This window comes from Pseudophryne corroboree, chromosome 9, assembly GCF_028390025.1.
Source record: "Pseudophryne corroboree isolate aPseCor3 chromosome 9, aPseCor3.hap2, whole genome shotgun sequence".
Taxonomy (NCBI): domain Eukaryota; kingdom Metazoa; phylum Chordata; class Amphibia; order Anura; family Myobatrachidae; genus Pseudophryne; species Pseudophryne corroboree.
In genome coordinates, this window is record NC_086452.1 from 258,259,020 (window position 1) to 258,277,333 (window position 18,314).

Consider the following 18,314-nt stretch of genomic DNA (forward strand, 5'->3'; position numbering starts at 1 on the left):
TAACGTCAATTTTATTATGCCATATATTACCATATCTATCAAAAAAAAGTTTTGGTGGGCAGCATATACTTGCATTTGCATGTTCGACATTGTGAAGATCCTTAATTAAAGTATAAAGGTGTTTTTTTTAATAGTTTCTTAGTGGCTTTTGATCATAAGGTCTTTAAAGTTCCTTGATTCCTGCCAACAGGAGAACATTGTAACAACAATCAGGAATACAGATGGACTGCTTTCAAACTACAAATGTGAGTTCACTTACTCATTACCACAAACATCTCCTGTCTATGTAACTTGGAGACTCAGCACTGAACTCACTGGTTTAAATGCTACAAGATGCCCACCTCCTCAATCTCTACCTCTCAGCAGGCATTGTCCCCCTCTGCCTTCAAGCATGCCCTTGACTCCCCTATTCTTAAAAAAACAAAAAAAACAACACTACCCTTGATCCTAACGATTTATCCAATTACCGACCAATCTCTTTCCTCCATTTTACCTCCAAACTTGAGGATATTTTCTACAATTGCCTTATTTCTTTTCTCCAAGTCCCTGCTTGACCCATTTCAGTGTAACTTCCACCCTCTCCACTCCACTGAAACTGCCCTCACAAAAGTTTGCAATGACCTCCATGCCGCCAAATCCAAGGGTTACTACGCTTTACTTAATCTCCTTGACATTTCTGCTGATTTTGACACTGTGGACCACCCTTTCCTCCTGCAAATCCTTCACTCCATTGGCCTTTAAGGTACTGCCTTCTCTTGGCTGTCCTCCTACCTCTCTGACTGCTCCTTCTCTGTTTCCTCTAAGGAATCCACCTCCCCTGCACTCATAGGTGTCCCCAAGGTTCTATTTATGGACCTCTTTTTCTCTCTCTCTATTTGTGCCCTTTAGCTCTTTTGACTTCCAATATTATCTCTATGCTGATGATACTCAAATCTACCTTTCCTTACCCTGATCTCTCTCCATCTCTCTTCACTCATATCTCCAACGGTCTCTCTGCTATATCTTCTTGCATGTCCCAGCAGTATCTTAAACTTAACATGTCTAAGACTGAGCTGATCATCTTTTCACTCTCCAGAATAACCTAACCTTCCACAGTATAATTATCTATTGATGACACAACTATCTCCTCTAGCCACTAAGTATATTGTCTTCGAGTTATCTTTGATTTCTCCCATTGCTTTAAACCACACATCAGTACCTCTTGCAATCCTGCCATTTCATCTCAAATATATTTTCAGGATAACACCCTTTCTCACACACTGGATGCTATTAAGACCCTCATTTACTCACTGATCATCTCTAGATTGGACTATTATAATATCCTTCTATCTGGATTCCCTGACTACCATCTCTCTCCACTCCAATCTACCCTCAATGCTGCTGCTCAGCTCATCTCCCTCTTCAAACATACCTCCCCTCTATTACAAGCCCTACACTTACTCCCCTTCCCCTTCAGAATCAAAATCAAGCTGCTCACACTAATACCCCTTTCACATCGCACAAATAACCCGGTATCGACACGGCATATTGCCATGTTGAAACGGGTCAGTGTGCGATGTGAAAGCGCCTTTGCCGATTTAGCGGGTCGCCTGACCCGGTAATTCAACCCGGTTAAAAAGAAGGGTTATTACCGGGTTGAATACCGGGTCAGGTGCAGTGTGAATGGGAGCCGTTTCGATGCGACACGGCTCCCATTCACAGCATAGGGAGAGGCGGCGCAGGAGATGAGCTCATCTCCCAGCGCCGCCTCCACCCCCGCCCCTGCTATGGCAACCGACCCGGTATATTGCCAGGTCGGAAAGCCAGCAGAGGAGAGCAAATGCCGGATCTCACCCGGTAAGGACACGTTTCTATTACCAGGTAAGATCCGGCATTTGCGATCTGAAAGCAGCATTACTCAAACAACTCACGCATTCCTCTCCTGTGTACTGTCCCACCTGCCCTCTTTGTTGCACAAATGCATGTTGCCTCTCCTGCCAGCTGTTTACTTCTGCCCATTCCTTCATGCAATATTTTGGGCATGATGCTCCCTACCTCTGGAATTCTCTACCTCTCCCTATCAGGCTCTCCACCTCTCTACAAAACTTAAAACGGGTTTCAGGACCCACATCTTTATCACACACAGCAATCTTTTATCCTAAGCCTCTGTTCCATGTTCACTTCTACCCCATCTGTGTCACCCCTATCTGTCTGCCCCTCCCCTTCAGAATGTAAGCTCTCACAAGCATGGCCCTCTCCCTCATGTGCTTTCCCTTCTCTTATTTAGACTATCTTCCACTCCATACGCCCTACAATGGCACCTTACTCTCTGTGTCTGCCACCCTGATGCTTATTTCAGTGCCTTGTCCCCTGATGCAGATATGTTTATATACCATGTACTTGCCCTATAATGTCTTGTACTGTAAAGTTTGGGTACACATGGTGCAATTTTCCTTGTGATATAGACTATATAGTCCATATCGCAGGAAATATATTGCATATCGCACCATGTGTATACAGCTTGCGATGCTGATGTGCTGTCCCGCTGCATCGACATTGCAAGAAAAAAAATAGACTGTGCAGGCAGCTCAACATTGCCTATATCGGTGGTGCAGTGGTCCGGCCATATCGCATAGTCAATGTCGGGTGCTATACATTATGTACCTTTAGTTGCTGTTTTCTTGTTTTGCTCATTTGTTTATGTACTTTGTTAGGCGCTGTGGAAGGAACCCTTGTGAAGCTGTATAAATAAATAATAATGTAGGATTTGTTTCCCAAAATTTGGGCCAAATCGGTGTCAGTACCTAGTAACCCCAGTGTTTATGGAGAATACTTTAATTTTACTCCATTGTCTGCAGAAGGTTCCTACAAACCTATAAAGAATGTGGTCTGTAAGCAAAACTGAAAATCGCACACTACAATGTATAACAGCTTGTTTCAACACATTTATTTTTCTATTGGTAAATGAATGTTGAAAGGTAAACATTGTTTGAGCTGCAGGGTATTTTTCTATCAAATTTACACCAAATTGTAATTGAAGAAAAGCAATACCTAATCAATGATTAACAATACTACAGTACTGTTTATATTATTGTTTTGATGGATACAGAATGAGATATCTTTTACATTTGGGGTCACAATAAACAAAAGTTAACATTTTCTGGGTACAGAACAATAATCAAAGCTTGTCCGTGACAGTCCAATTATTTGAAAGCTGAACCACTATAATTTTGTAGAAATATATATATATATATATATATATATATATATATATATATATATATAGTGAACTAACAGCGCCAAAACATACAGTAGAAAATAATTTTTCACAGTATGTCGGTTAGAAGTGTACCCCAGTGGAATATCTAGTCCCTATATGCCACTCCCCTTTCTTTATGGGGCATCTGCTAGATCTTAGGTAAAACCTGCACTTGTACGTGTGCAGGATAGATAAAAATTGGAAAAAGCGAATAAGATCAGAGCGACCATAGGTGGTAAATACTCTAGGAGACTAAAAGAGTTTCTTTTAAAACCAATGCGGGGTTTATTTACAACGAACGTTTAAGAAAATTGGACATAAAAAGGCAACATACAAGAATGCTTTTTTAGAAAACCGTTACAAAATCTTTAAAAAACACTCCAAAAGGTCATGTAAAAGACAAGGATAAAAATGGTGCTAAAAATTCATGCACTAAAAAATGAGAAACAACTATGTGTCTAAAATTATGTAAAGAATATATATATATATATATATATATATATATATATATATATATATATATATATATATATATATATATATATATATATATATAGAGATGAGCGGGTTCGGTTTCTTTGAATCCGAACCCGCACGAACTTCACTTTTTTTTTCACGGGTCCGAGCGACTCGGATCTTCCCGCCTTGCTCGGTTAACCCGAGCGCGCCCGAACGTCATCATGACGCTGTCGGATTCTCGCGAGACTCGGATTCTATATAAGGAGCCGCGCGTCGCCGCCATTTTCACACGTGCATTGAGATTGATAGGGAGAGGACGTGGCTGGCGTCCTCTCCATTTAGATTAGATTTAGAAGAGAGAGAGAGAGAGAGATTGCTGTGATACTGTAGATTAGAAGAGAGTGCAGACAGAGTTTAGTGACTGACGACCACAGTGACCAGTGACCACCAGAGACAGTGCAGTTGTTTGTTTTATTTAATATATCCGTTCTCTGCCTGAAAAAAACGATACACAGTCACACAGTGACTCAGTCTGTGTGCACTGCTCAGCCCAGTGTGCTGCACATCAATGTATTGTATATAAAGCTTATAATTGTGGGGGAGACTGGGGAGCACTGCAGGTTGTTATAGCAGGAGCCAGGAGTACATGATAAATAATATTATATTAAAATTAAACAGTGCACACTTTTGCTGCAGGAGTGCCACTGCCAGTGTGACTAGTGGTGACCAGTGCCTGACCACCAGTATATTAGTAGTATTGTATACTATCTCTTTATCAACCAGTCTATATTAGCAGCAGACACAGTACAGTGCGGTAGTTCACGGCTGTGGCTACCTCTGTGTCGGCACTCGGCAGGCAGTCCGTCCATCCATAATTGTATTATAATATATACCACCTAACCGTGGTTTTTTTTTCATTCTTTATACCGTCGTCATACTAGTTGTTGTTACGAGTATACTACTATCTCTTTATCAACCAGTGTACAGTGCGGTAGTTCACGGCTGTGGCTACCTCTGTGTCGGCACTCGGCAGGCAGTCCGTCCAACCATAATTGTATTATATACCACCTAACCGTGGTTTTTTTTTTTTCATTCTTTATACCGTCGTCATACTAGTTGTTACGAGTATACTACTATCTCTTTATCAACCAGTGTACAGTGCGGTAGTTCACGGCTGTGGCTACCTCTGTGTCGGCACTCGGCAGGCAGTCCGTCCATCCATAATTGTATTATAATATATACCACCTAACCGTGGTTTTTTTTTCATTCTTTATACCGTCGTCATACTAGTTGTTACGAGTATACTACTATCTCTTTATCAACCAGTGTACAGTGCGGTAGTTCACGGCTGTGGCTACCTCTGTGTCGGCACTCGGCAGGCAGTCCGTCCAACCATAATTGTATTATAATATATACCACCTAACCGTGGTTTTTTTTTCATTCTTTATACCGTCGTCATACTAGTTGTTACGAGTATACTACTATCTCTTTATCAACCAGTGTACAGTGCGGTAGTTCACGGCTGTGGCTACCTCTGTGTCGGCACTCGGCAGGCAGTCCGTCCAACCATAATTGTATTATATACCACCTAACAGTGTTTTTTTTTTCATTCTTTATACCGTCGTCATACTAGTTGTTACGAGTATACTACTATCTCTTTATCAACCAGTGTACAGTGCGGTAGTTCACGGCTGTGGCTACCTCTGTGTCGGCACTCGGCAGGCAGTCCGTCCATAATTGTATTATAATATATACCACCTAACCGTGGTTTTTTTTTTCATTCTTTATACCGTCGTCATACTAGTTGTTACGAGTATACTACTATCTCTTTATCAACCAGTGTACAGTGCGGTAGTTCACGGCTGTGGCTACCTCTGTGTCGGCACTCGGCAGGCAGTCCGTCCAACCATAATTGTATTATATACCACCTAACCGTGGTTTTTTTTTCATTCTTTATACCGTCGTCATACTAGTTGTTACGAGTATACTACTATCTCTTTATCAACCAGTGTACAGTGCGGTAGTTCACGGCTGTGGCTACCTCTGTGTCGGCACTCGGCAGGCAGTCCGTCCAACCATAATTGTATTATAATATATACCACCTAACCGTGGTTTTTTTTTCATTCTTTATACCGTCGTCATACTAGTTGTTACGAGTATACTACTATCTCTTTATCAACCAGTGTACAGTGCGGTAGTTCACGGCTGTGGCTACCTCTGTGTCGGCACTCGGCAGGCAGTCCGTCCAACCATAATTGTATTATAATATATACCACCTAACCGTGGTTTTTTTTTCATTCTTTATACCGTCGTCATACTAGTTGTTACGAGTATACTACTATCTCTTTATCAACCAGTGTACAGTGCGGTAGTTCACGGCTGTGGCTACCTCTGTGTCGGCACTCGGCAGGCAGTCCGTCCATCCATAATTGTATTATATACCACCTAACCGTGGTTTTTTTATACCACCTAACCGTGGCAGTCCGTCCATAATTGTATACTAGTATCCAATCCATCCATCTCCATTGTTTACCTGAGGTGCCTTTTAGTTCTGCCTATAAAATATGGAGAACAAAAAAGTTGAGGTTCCAAAATTAGGGAAAGATCAAGATCCACTTCCACCTCGTGCTGAAGCTGCTGCCACTAGTCATGGCCGAGACGATGAAATGCCAGCAACGTCGTCTGCCAAGGCCGATGCCCAATGTCATAGTACAGAGCATGTCAAATCCAAAACACCAAATATCAGAAAAAAAAGGACTCCAAAACCTAAAATAAAATTGTCGGAGGAGAAGCGTAAACTTGCCAATATGCCATTTACCACACGGAGTGACAAGGAACGGCTGAGGCCCTGGCCTATGTTCATGGCTAGTGGTTCAGCTTCACATGAGGATGGAAGCACTCAGCCTCTCGCTAGAAAACTGAAAAGACTCAAGCTGGCAAAAGCACCGCAAAGAACTGTGCGTTCTTTGAAATCCCAAATCCACAAGGAGAGTCCAATTGTGTCGTTTGCGATGCCTGACCTTCCCAACACTGGACGTGAAGAGCATGCGCCTTCCACTATTTGCATGCCCCCTGCAAGTGCTGGAAGGAGCACCCGCAGTCCAGTTCCTGATAGTCAGATTGAAGATGTCAGTGTTGAAGTACACCAGGATGAGGAGGATATGGGTGTTGCTGGCGCTGGGGAGGAAATTGACCAGGAGGATTCTGATGGTGAGGTGGTTTGTTTAAGTCAGGCACCCGGGGAGACACCTGTTGTCCGTGGGAGGAATATGGCCGTTGACATGCCAGGTGAAAATACCAAAAAAATCAGCTCTTCGGTGTGGAGGTATTTCACCAGAAATGCGGACAACAGGTGTCAAGCCGTGTGTTCCCTTTGTCAAGCTGTAATAAGTAGGGGTAAGGACGTTAACCACCTCGGAAAATCCTCCCTTATACGTCACCTGCAGCGCATTCATAATAAGTCAGTGACAAGTTCAAAAACTTTGGGTGACAGCGGAAGCAGTCCACTGACCAGTAAATCCCTTCCTCTTGTAACCAAGCTCACGCAAACCACCCCACCAACTCCCTCAGTGTCAATTTCCTCCTTCCCCAGGAATGCCAATAGTCCTGCAGGCCATGTCACTGGCAAGTCTGACGAGTCCTCTCCTGCCTGGGATTCCTCCGATGCATCCTTGCGTGTAACGCCTACTGCTGCTGGCGCTGCTGTTGTTGCCGCTGGGAGTCGATGGTCATCCCAGAGGGGAAGTCGTAAGCCCACTTGTACTACTTCCAGTAAGCAATTGACTGTTCAACAGTCCTTTGCGAGGAAGATGAAATATCACAGCAGTCATCCTACTGCAAAGCGGATAACTGAGTCCTTGACAACTATGTTGGTGTTAGACGTGCGTCCGGTATCCGCCGTTAGTTCACAGGGAACTAGACAATTTATTGAGGCAGTGTGCCCCCGTTACCAAATACCATCTAGGTTCCACTTCTCTAGGCAGGCGATACCGAGAATGTACACGGACGTCAGAAAAAGACTCACCAGTGTCCTAAAAAATGCAGTTGTACCCAATGTCCACTTAACCACGGACATGTGGACAAGTGGAGCAGGGCAGGGTCAGGACTATATGACTGTGACAGCCCACTGGGTAGATGTATGGACTCCCGCCGCAAGAACAGCAGCGGCGGCACCAGTAGCAGCATCTCGCAAACGCCAACTCTTTCCTAGGCAGGCTACGCTTTGTATCACCGCTTTCCAGAATACGCACACAGCTGAAAACCTCTTACGGCAACTGAGGAAGATCATCGCGGAATGGCTTACCCCAATTGGACTCTCCTGTGGATTTGTGGCATCGGACAACACCAGCAATATTGTGTGTGCATTAAATATGGGCAAATTCCAGCACGTCCCATGTTTTGCACATACCTTGAATTTGGTGGTGCAGAATTTTTTAAAAAACGACAGGGGCGTGCAAGAGATGCTGTCGGTGGCCAGAAAAATTGCGGGACACTTTCGGCGTACAGGCACCACGTACAGAAGACTGGAGCACCACCAAAAACTACTGAACCTGCCCTGCCATCATCTGAAGCAAGAAGTGGTAACGAGGTGGAATTCAACCCTCTATATGCTTCAGAGGTTGGAGGAGCAGCAAAAGGCCATTCAAGCCTATACAATTGAGCACGATATAGGAGATGGAATGCACCTGTCTCAAGTGCAGTGGAGAATGATTTCAACGTTGTGCAAGGTTCTGATGCCCTTTGAACTTGCCACACGTGAAGTCAGTTCAGACACTGCCAGCCTGAGTCAGGTCATTCCCCTCATCAGGCTTTTGCAGAAGAAGCTGGAGGCATTGAAGAAGGAGCTAACACGGAGCGATTCCGCTAGGCATGTGGGACTTGTGGATGCAGCCCTTAATTCGCTTAACAAGGATTCACGGGTGGTCAATCTGTTGAAATCAGAGCACTACATTTTGGCCACCGTGCTCGATCCTAGATTTAAAGCTTACCTTGGATCTCTCTTTCCGGCAGACACAGGTCTGCTGGGGTTGAAAGACCTGCTGGTGACAAAATTGTCAAGTCAAGCGGAACGCGACCTGTCAACATCTCCTCCTTCACATTCTCCCGCAACTGGGGGTGCGAGGAAAAGGCTCAGAATTCCGAGCCCACCCGCTGGCGGTGATGCAGGGCAGTCTGGAGCGACTGCTGATGCTGACATCTGGTCCGGACTGAAGGACCTGACAACGATTACGGACATGTCGTCTACTGTCACTGCATATGATTCTCTCAACATTGATAGAATGGTGGAGGATTATATGAGTGACCGCATCCAAGTAGGCACGTCACACAGTCCGTACTTATACTGGCAGGAAAAAGAGGCAATTTGGAGGCCCTTGCACAAACTGGCTTTATTCTACCTAAGTTGCCCTCCCACAAGTGTGTACTCCGAAAGAGTGTTTAGTGCCGCCGCTCACCTTGTCAGCAATCGGCGTACGAGGTTACATCCAGAAAATGTGGAGAAGATGATGTTCATTAAAATGAATTATAATCAATTCCTCCGCGGAGACATTGACCAGCAGCAATTGCCTCCACAAAGTACACAGGGAGCTGAGATGGTGGATTCCAGTGGGGACGAATTGATAATCTGTGAGGAGGGGGATGTACACGGTGATATATCGGAGGGTGAAGATGAGGTGGACATCTTGCCTCTGTAGAGCCAGTTTGTGCAAGGAGAGATTAATTGCTTCTTTTTTGGGGGGGGTCCAAACCAACCCGTCATATCAGTCACAGTCGTGTGGCAGACCCTGTCACTGAAATGATGGGTTGGTTAAAGTGTGCATGTCCTGTTTTGTTTATACAACATAAGGGTGGGTGGGAGGGCCCAAGGATAATTCCATCTTGCACCTCTTTTTTCTTTTCTTTTTCTTTGCATCATGTGCTGATTGGGGAGGGTTTTTTGGAAGGGACATCCTGCGTGACACTGCAGTGCCACTCCTAAATGGGCCCGGTGTTTGTGTCGGCCACTAGGGTCGCTAATCTTACTCACACAGCTACCTCATTGCGCCTCTTTTTTTCTTTGCGTCATGTGCTGTTTGGGGAGGGTTTTTTGGAAGGGACATCCTGCGTGACACTGCAGTGCCACTCCTAGATGTGCCCGGTGTTTGTGTCGGCCACTAGGGTCGCTAATCTTACTCACACAGCTACCTCATTGCGCCTCTTTTTTTCTTTGCGTCATGTGCTGTTTGGGGAGGGTTTTTTGGAAGGGACATCCCGCGTGACACTGCAGTGCCACTCCTAGATGTGCCCGGTGTTTGTGTCGGCCACTAGGGTCGCTAATCTTACTCACACAGTCAGCTACCTCATTGCGCCTCTTTTTTTCTTTGCGTCATGTGCTGTTTGGGGAGGGTTTTTTGGAAGGGCCATCCTGCGTGACACTGCAGTGCCACTCCTAGATGGGCCCGGTGTTTGTGTCGGCCACTAGGGTCGCTAATCTTACTCACACAGCTACCTCATTGCGCCTCTTTTTTTCTTTGCGTCATGTGCTGTTTGGGGAGGGTTTTTTGGAAGGGACATCCTGCGTGACACTGCAGTGCCACTCCTAGATGGGCCCGGTGTTTGTGTCGGCCACTAGGGTCGCTTATCTTACTCACACAGCGACCTCGGTGCAAATTTTAGGACTAAAAATAATATTGTGAGGTGTGAGGTATTCAGAATAGACTGAAAATGAGTGTAAATTATGGTTTTTGAGGTTAATAATACTTTGGGATCAAAATGACCCCCAAATTCTATGATTTAAGCTGTTTTTTAGTGTTTTTGGAAAAAAACACCCGAATCCAAAACACACCCGAATCCGACAAAAATAATTCGGTGAGGTTTTGCCAAAACGCGTTCGAACCCAAAACACGGCCGCGGAACCGAACCCAAAACCAAAACCCGAAAAATTTCAGGCGCTCATCTCTAATATATATATATATTATATATATATATATATATATATATATATATATAAATATATATAAAAAATGCCGTATAAAGAAAAAGCAGCTTAACTGAGGATTTCAATAGTAGCAGGAATCATCCAACGCGTTTCGTCTGGTCTGATGAAACATTCGTTGTAAATAAACCCCGCATTGGTTTTAAAAGAAACTTTTAGTCTCCTAGAGTATTTACCACTTATGGTCGCTCTGATCTTATTCGCTTTTTTATATATATATATATATTTGGTCAGTCTTCATACAAAATGTGTAATTACAGTATACTGATCCTCCAAGGCAAAGCTATATTGGGGTCAATCCAATTATATTCAATAAACTTGCACCCGCAAGTCATCACAGCAGCAGCCGCACTTTACAGCGGTCCGAACTTGCACAAAATTGCTCGCTGCCCCATAGGACTCAGAGGAAAATTGTGCGAATTGAGGAAGAAATCAGCCTGTGAAGGGCGCAAGTTTGGGTGCAGTTGCCAGCAACAACAACTTCACAAACAGTAGGATAGTTTGCTTTAGAAATAAACATAATAACAACAATGATGATGATAATTCTAATAAATCTTCGTCATCATAATAAGAATAACGGAGAACACTTACCTGGAAAAGAAGATAGTGGTAGATTAGGGAATGTATGATGTCCAGTACACATCATCACTGCATCAAAGATGCTTGTGTCTTGCTTCCCTTCCTTTTCAGTGATAATAATCCACTGACCAGTGGTAGAGAAGTTTTCGCTTTTCTTTATACTGCAAACAGTAGTCTGAAATAGGTTTATTAATACCGTATTAAGTAACATGTTTATATGCTAAATGTAGCAAGCAATACGGTTTGCCAAATTACACTATTCAAATGATAGTTAAGACCCCCCATAAGAATAGATCTATGGTCCTATGGTAACTACAAATATGTTGGCTTGCAGTGCATTTTGTGATGTAATGCATCTATTTTATATGATAATATGTTTATGAGTATATAAAAATATACATTTCTATTAAAAACACAAACCAAAGCATAACGCAGTGGCAGATTTTGCCTATGGGCTGCAGGGCTGCAGTCCCCCGGGTAAAATCCGCCAGCGTTAGTGAAGCCAGATGCAGTCCGTAACTGTACTGGCTTCACTGTGACTTCTTATTGGAAGTCCTACCGGTCAGTCACCCGCAGGGCAGGTGGAAGGTGTTTCCTGCGATTAGCAGAGAGCTGGCTTACTGTTGGAAGCCACTCCCTGCTTCATTGTCAGCCCTACTCAGCTTCTATGAATTGCAGCTGATGCACAGAGAGGGGGTGTGCAGATTACCGGGGCCCAGGTCTGATGGAGGGGCCCAGTGGGGGCCCTGGGCTTTCTCCTACTTAACTGACAGCAGCAGCTACAGCTCTTCTCCTAAGTCCAGCACACGTTGCTGAATGCTGGGCTGGAGTGTGGTCATGGTGGTGTTTAAAATACAATTTTTTTCTGTATTTTTTAAAAGGGTGCATGACCACGCCTCCTGTGAATAGGCAATGGCCCCTGACAAGTACCTGGGCCTAGCCAGACTCTCTACTGCCCTGTATGTGTGTGTGTAATATCTATCTATCTATCTCTGGCTGGCACTCTGTCCAAAATACTGCACAACTTCCCGGGTGCCCTTAGTGGGATGACTGGTACTATAAGCAGAAATACTGTGGCCACTAATGTGCAAGTCAACATTTCAGTTTATTCAAATTCAATCATGGTAAGTACTGAAAGTTATGTGGTATTTCTGCATATAGTGTGTGTGTGTGTGTGTGTGTGTGTGTGTGTGTATACCGTGATTGCACTTACACACTATAGTGCATCCTTTATCCCAAAATTACAATGGAGGATGCACTTTCACAAAATGATGGTGTTCCAGGGAGTGCGCTCTGCAACCAATGCAGCTTTTATGTGACTGACCCACCATCCTAATAGTGAACATTTTTGTCACAACTGCTGGGATTTATGTCATGCTCCTGTGAGTGGGTACTTCTCGTGTGCTAGACATACCCCCAAAGTGGTGCAGCCATGTAACCAACAGGTTGTGGCCACACCCCTTGCAGGGGGGGGGGGGGGCAGGAAGTTACTGTACTGGGGCCCAGAATTTCTCTTGGCAGCCCTGCTGATGCAGCCCATAGAAGTCGGGGTATGCTTATGCACAAACAAGCCACCGCTTGTGCAGATGCGCAGGTCCCGTGTCTGCCAGATCCATTGCACAGGCGCCGGGACCTGGCTGGATGGGGACGGCGGCTCTCACCTCTCTCTCTCCTACATGGGCAGCAGCAGGCCCCCTGGCCTCCAAAGGTAGGACCCACTGTATATATGTATACACTTACAATGCTGTGCCATGTTGAATTTAATTGAATTCCCACTATTACTTAATACTTGATAAAGTGCCAAAGGTGTTTAATCCAACCATTGTCAAAATGATCTTCTTGTGGTCATACAGTATCTCCCACATATCTTTGTATAAACTGTATCCAGGCTATTATGTTTGTTTCAACCAGGGCTTTCCTCTTGCTACCCACCCATACTCTATAACCCAAAAACTCTGTATGTGCTATTATCCCAGGCACAGTTCCTCTCATCTCTATAATTAATTTATGAATGCCATTGGCTTTTGTTGTCCTCTCTTTATACAGCTAATTGCATGTACAGCCCTTTACATTTTTATATTCCTTAAAATTATATAAAATAAATAAAACACTGGTCATACATTTTATAAGGCCATGTTTTGTATGTGGTTTTTTTTTTGCCCATTGAATGATTTGGGAAGTGATCTTATCCAGTTGCTCAGTTTTGGAGAACAGCCTGTTCTAAGCAGATTCACAATTTTCTTTAAAGATGGACTTCTGGAGTTATTCCATGCCTTGGAAACATTCTTGTACCCTTTTCATGATTGGTACTTCTCAATGGGGTTGGGTATGCGTGATCAGCGGTCACCATACCGACGCTGGGATCCCAGCATCGAGATGGCCGGCAGGGAAGGGGGGGGGGCGGGGTTTGAGCAACGCACAGGTTCTATTACCACTCTATGGATGTCACAGGAATAGTCCCTGCTAGTCGGCATGTCGACTGTCGGGATTCTAAGGGGGCGGGATGTAGGGAGAGGAATTGTGACAGGCGGTCACGACCGCCAGCCACATAACAGTCACATACATCCCTTCTCAATAACCTTGTCACAGATCTGTTTGGAATGTTCTTTTGTCTACATTTTCTAATCTTTACCATATACCATATGATGACGAAAGATTCCTGATGTGAATTTCTCCTCATAAGCAAAATATCCCATTTCAAGACCTTTGCTCTTTTTCTTATCTGGCGTTATTAGTCTTTATCTGACTTAATAACACAAACTACATTTAACCTTTGTTCTTTTCACAAATATGCAGCTCACAGCTCGTGTGTTTCGTTCCTTTTCCCTCGTCTTTCCAGGGCAGCATTTAGCTGGAGGCTCACTAAAGGGTTTTTATAGAATTACAGGTTGAGTATCCCTTATCCAAAATGCTTGGGACCAGAGGAATTTTGGATATCGGATTTTTCCGTATTTTGGAATAATTAGATACCATAATGAGATATTATGGTGATGGGCCCTAAATCTAAGCACAGAATGCATTTATGTTACATATACCCCTTATACACACAGCCTGATGGTCATTTTAGCCAATATTTTTAATAACTTTTTGCATTAAACAAAGTGTATGTACATTCACACAATTCATTTATGTTTCATATACACCTTATGCACACAGCCTGAAGGTCATTTAATACAATATTTTTAATAACTGAGTATTAAACAAAGTTTGTGTACACTGAGCCATCAAATAACAAAGGTTTCACTATCTCAGTCTCACTCAAAAAAGTCCGTATTTCGGAATATTCCGTATTTCGGAATATTTGGATATGGGATACTCAAGCTGTACTAACAGTATCCTAAATGTAAAAATAAAATCTTACCAATAGGATACTTTCATTAGTAGATGTGACCACTGCGACTGACAAAAACGTGTCCAATATCATAAGGCAGTGGTTCACAAATTCTGTCTTCAAGGCAACATAACAGTCCAGGTTTTAAGGATATCCATGGCTGAAACACAGATAGTTAAATCAAATGGACTGATGTCCTAATTAAAGCACTTATGACAAAGCACGGTTAACCTTATAATCCGGACCATTTGGATGGTTTGAGAAATCAGTTTGGGAACCTCTGTTCTAAGGCCTTATTATACAATCCTCATCTTCCAATAAACAATTTCATATTGGGGTTCATTTTGGGAGAAACTAATAATAGTCCTAAAAGAGCACTGCCAGAAGCTCTGTTAAAACATCACTTATCTCTCTCGCTACATATCATTTTTGGATGATGGCTAGAAAAGTGTAAATTATCTCCAATACCCATTCTTGATGTCATTTTACTTAAAGATCTGTTCTTTGCATATGGATAGGACTCCTAATGGGGCTTTCTATCAATGGGGCAGATGTATTAACCTGGAGAAGGGATAAAGAAGTAATATACCAGTGATAACGCACCAGCCAATCATTACAGATTTGAAAAATGACAGGAGCTGACTGACTTGTGCGTTATCACTTTCCACTTATCACTGCTTTATCACTTCTTTATCCCTTCTCCAGGCTTAATATATCTGCCCCAATGTGAGGTTACAACTAAACACATCACCAAGATTTACAGTGCCACTATGTCGCACATTTAACTCCACACCTTTATGGAGTACAAGATATGGATGTTCGTAGCTGCGCGGTGCTGGTGTTCTGGTTGCTTCTAATTGAATTGCCAAGTTCATTTAGTTTTTAAACTTTTGATTTAGAGCAATTACAGTATGTCTATATTTAATGATTATTTTGCATAAGCTGTTGGCATGTCATGACTAGAAGGGCTGTTTAACAAGACTGCAGCACGAATGTAGGAGGACACATCTGTAGCTGAGGGTTCAAAGTGATTGGCCACTAACACTGTGACCTCTACCTCTGCTTGGTTACAGATGTGTCCTCATACATCTTAGAAACATAGAAACATAGAATTTGACGGCAGATAAGAACCACTTGGCCCATCTAGTCTGCCCCTTTTTTATTTTATCCTTTAGGCAATCTCAACCCTTTTTTAACCTTGATTCTTTGTAAGGATATTCATATGCCTGTCCCAAGCATGTTTAAATTGCCCTACAGTCTTAGCCTCTACCACCTCTGATGGGAGGCTATTCCACTTATCCACTACCCTTTCTGTGAAGTAATTTTTCCTTAAATTTCCCCTGAACCTCCCCCCCTCCAGTCTCAATGTATGCCCTCGAGTTCTAATACTTCTTTTCCTTTGATGAATGTTTCCCTCCTGAACTTTGGTAAGACCCTTTATATATTTGAAAGTTTCTATCATGTCTCCCCTTTCCCTTCTCTCCTCCAAACTATACATGTTAAGATCTTTTAGCCTTTCCGGGTAAGTTTTGTGATGTAGGCCATGCACCATTTTAGTTGCCCTTCTTTGTACACTCTCTAATGTATTTATATCCTTCTGGAGATAGGGTCTCCAGAACTGGACACAGTATTCCAGATGGGGCCGTACCAATGACCTATACAGTGGCATTATCACTTCTTTTTTCCTGCTACTGATTCCTCTCCCTATGCAACCAAGCATCTGACTTGCCTTTCTCATTGCTTTGTTGCATTGCTTTCCTGCCTTCAAGTCACTTGAAATAGTGACTCCTAAATCTCTTTCCTCCTCAGTAGTTTCCATTATAGTACCCTTGATACTATACTTAGCCTTTGGGTTTTTGAGACCCAAGTGCATGATTTTGCATTTTTTAGCATTAAACTGTAGTTGCCACGTTCTTGACCATTTCTCAAGCCTACCTAGGTCATTAATCATTTGTTTGACCCCTCCCGGTGTGTCTACCCTGTTGCATATCTTTGTATCATCTGCAAAAAGGCATATCTTCCCTTCAATACCATCTGCAATGTCACCAACAAAGATATTAAAGAGAACTGGACCAAGTACAGATCCCTGGGGTACTCCACTGGTAACATTTCCCTCCATAGATTGCACTCCATTAACTACGACTGTCTGTTTCCTATCCTGCAACCAGGTTCTTATCCATTTAACTGATTTATAATCCACCCCCAGGCTTTCAAGTTTATTTAGCAGTCTGCGATGTGGGACAGTGTCAAATGCCTTACTAAAGTCTAGATATGCTACATCTGCAGCTCCCCCTTGATCTATTATTTTCATCACAGAGTCAAAAAAGTCAATAAGATTTGTTTGGCATGATCTTCCACCAGTAAATCCATGCTGTTTTGGATCCTGTAAGTTGTTTGATTTAAGATATTCCACTACTCTTTCTTTTAATAGTTTTTCCATTACTTTCCCTACTACTGATGTAAGGCTTACTGGTCTGTAGTTACTTGCTTCTTCCTTGCTTCCACTTTTGTGCAGTGGAACTACATTTGCTCTTTTCCAGTCCTCTGGAATAGCACCTGTATTTAGTGACTGGTTAAATAAATCTGTTAAAGGTGTAACCAGCACATCTTTTAGCTCTTTGAGTATCTTGCCTCAATGCGCCATGCAGCAGGAGATGCCGGGCCAGAGTCAGCTGGCAGCTCTGCTATAGTCGGGCGTAGGGAGGCCAATCCCGGGCCTCCCTACGGGATTGGCCAGTCCAGTCCAGTGGTATAGTCTTGTGCTGCATCAGTCCAGTCACTCCAGTGGTGGTGTCCTGTGCTGCCATAAGTCCAGTGGTGCTGAATAAGTATAAGTTCAGTCCAGTGCTGGTGTCTTGTGCTGCATCAGTCCAGTCACTCGAGTGGTGGTGTCCTGTGCTGCCATAAGTCCAGTGGTGCTGTATAAGTTCAGTCCAGTGCTGTTGTCTTGTGCTGAATCAGTCCAGTCACTCCAGTGGTGGTGTCCTGTGCTGCCATAAGTAGAGTGGTGCTGCCATATAAGTACAGTGGTGCTATCCTATGCTGTATATTATTTACTCCAAATAAAGGGGTTGTTAATATTTAATCCAAGTACATTTTACAGTGTTTGCCCTGTGTGGTGTAGGGGTACGCTCTCCTGTGCTGCATATTGTTATATAACTCCAGAAAAATAATGGAGAACAAAAATTTGGAGGATAAAATAGGGAAAGATCAAGAACCACTTCCTCATAGTGCTGAAGCTGCTGCCACTAATCATGACAGACGATGAAATGCCACCAACATCGTCTGCAAAGGCGATGCCCAATGTCATAGTAGAGGGCATGTAAAATCTAAAAAGCCAAAATTCAGTAAAATGACCCAAAAAAAGAAATTTAAATTATCTGAGGAGAAATGTAAACTTGCCAATATGCCATTTACGACACGGAGTGGCAAGTAACAGCTTCACATGACGATGGAAACCCTCATCCTCCTGCTAGAAAAATGAAAAAAAAAAAAAGAGTTAAGCTCTTCACAGTAGGAACAGTAAAGATTTGAAATTCTTTACCAGAGAAGGTAGTAATGGTGGACTCAATAAATAAGTTTAAAAATGGATTAGATAAATTCCTAGCGGGAAAAAAATATCCAAGGATACAGCATTTAATTAAGATTAAAAAAAAAAAAAAAAAAAAACATTATACAGGTTGAACCCAATGGACATCGGTCTTTTTTTCAATCTCTATATGATTTTTTGAAGA

The 18,314-nt window shown here is 43.1% G+C and overlaps 1 protein-coding gene across 5 annotated transcripts in view; it reads right to left on the reverse strand.

The window, feature by feature from the left end:
- Nucleotides 1–18,314, reverse strand: part of LOC134957968 (flavin-containing monooxygenase 5-like) — a 183,537-nt gene that overhangs the window by 78,663 nt on the left and 86,560 nt on the right. For all 5 annotated transcript variants that reach the window (XM_063940246.1, XM_063940245.1, XM_063940247.1 and 2 more), the window contains one exon: nucleotides 11,262–11,424. In XM_063940246.1, the coding sequence (XP_063796316.1) occupies nucleotides 11,262–11,424 (163 nt within the window). The remainder of the gene's footprint in view (nucleotides 1–11,261; nucleotides 11,425–18,314) is intronic.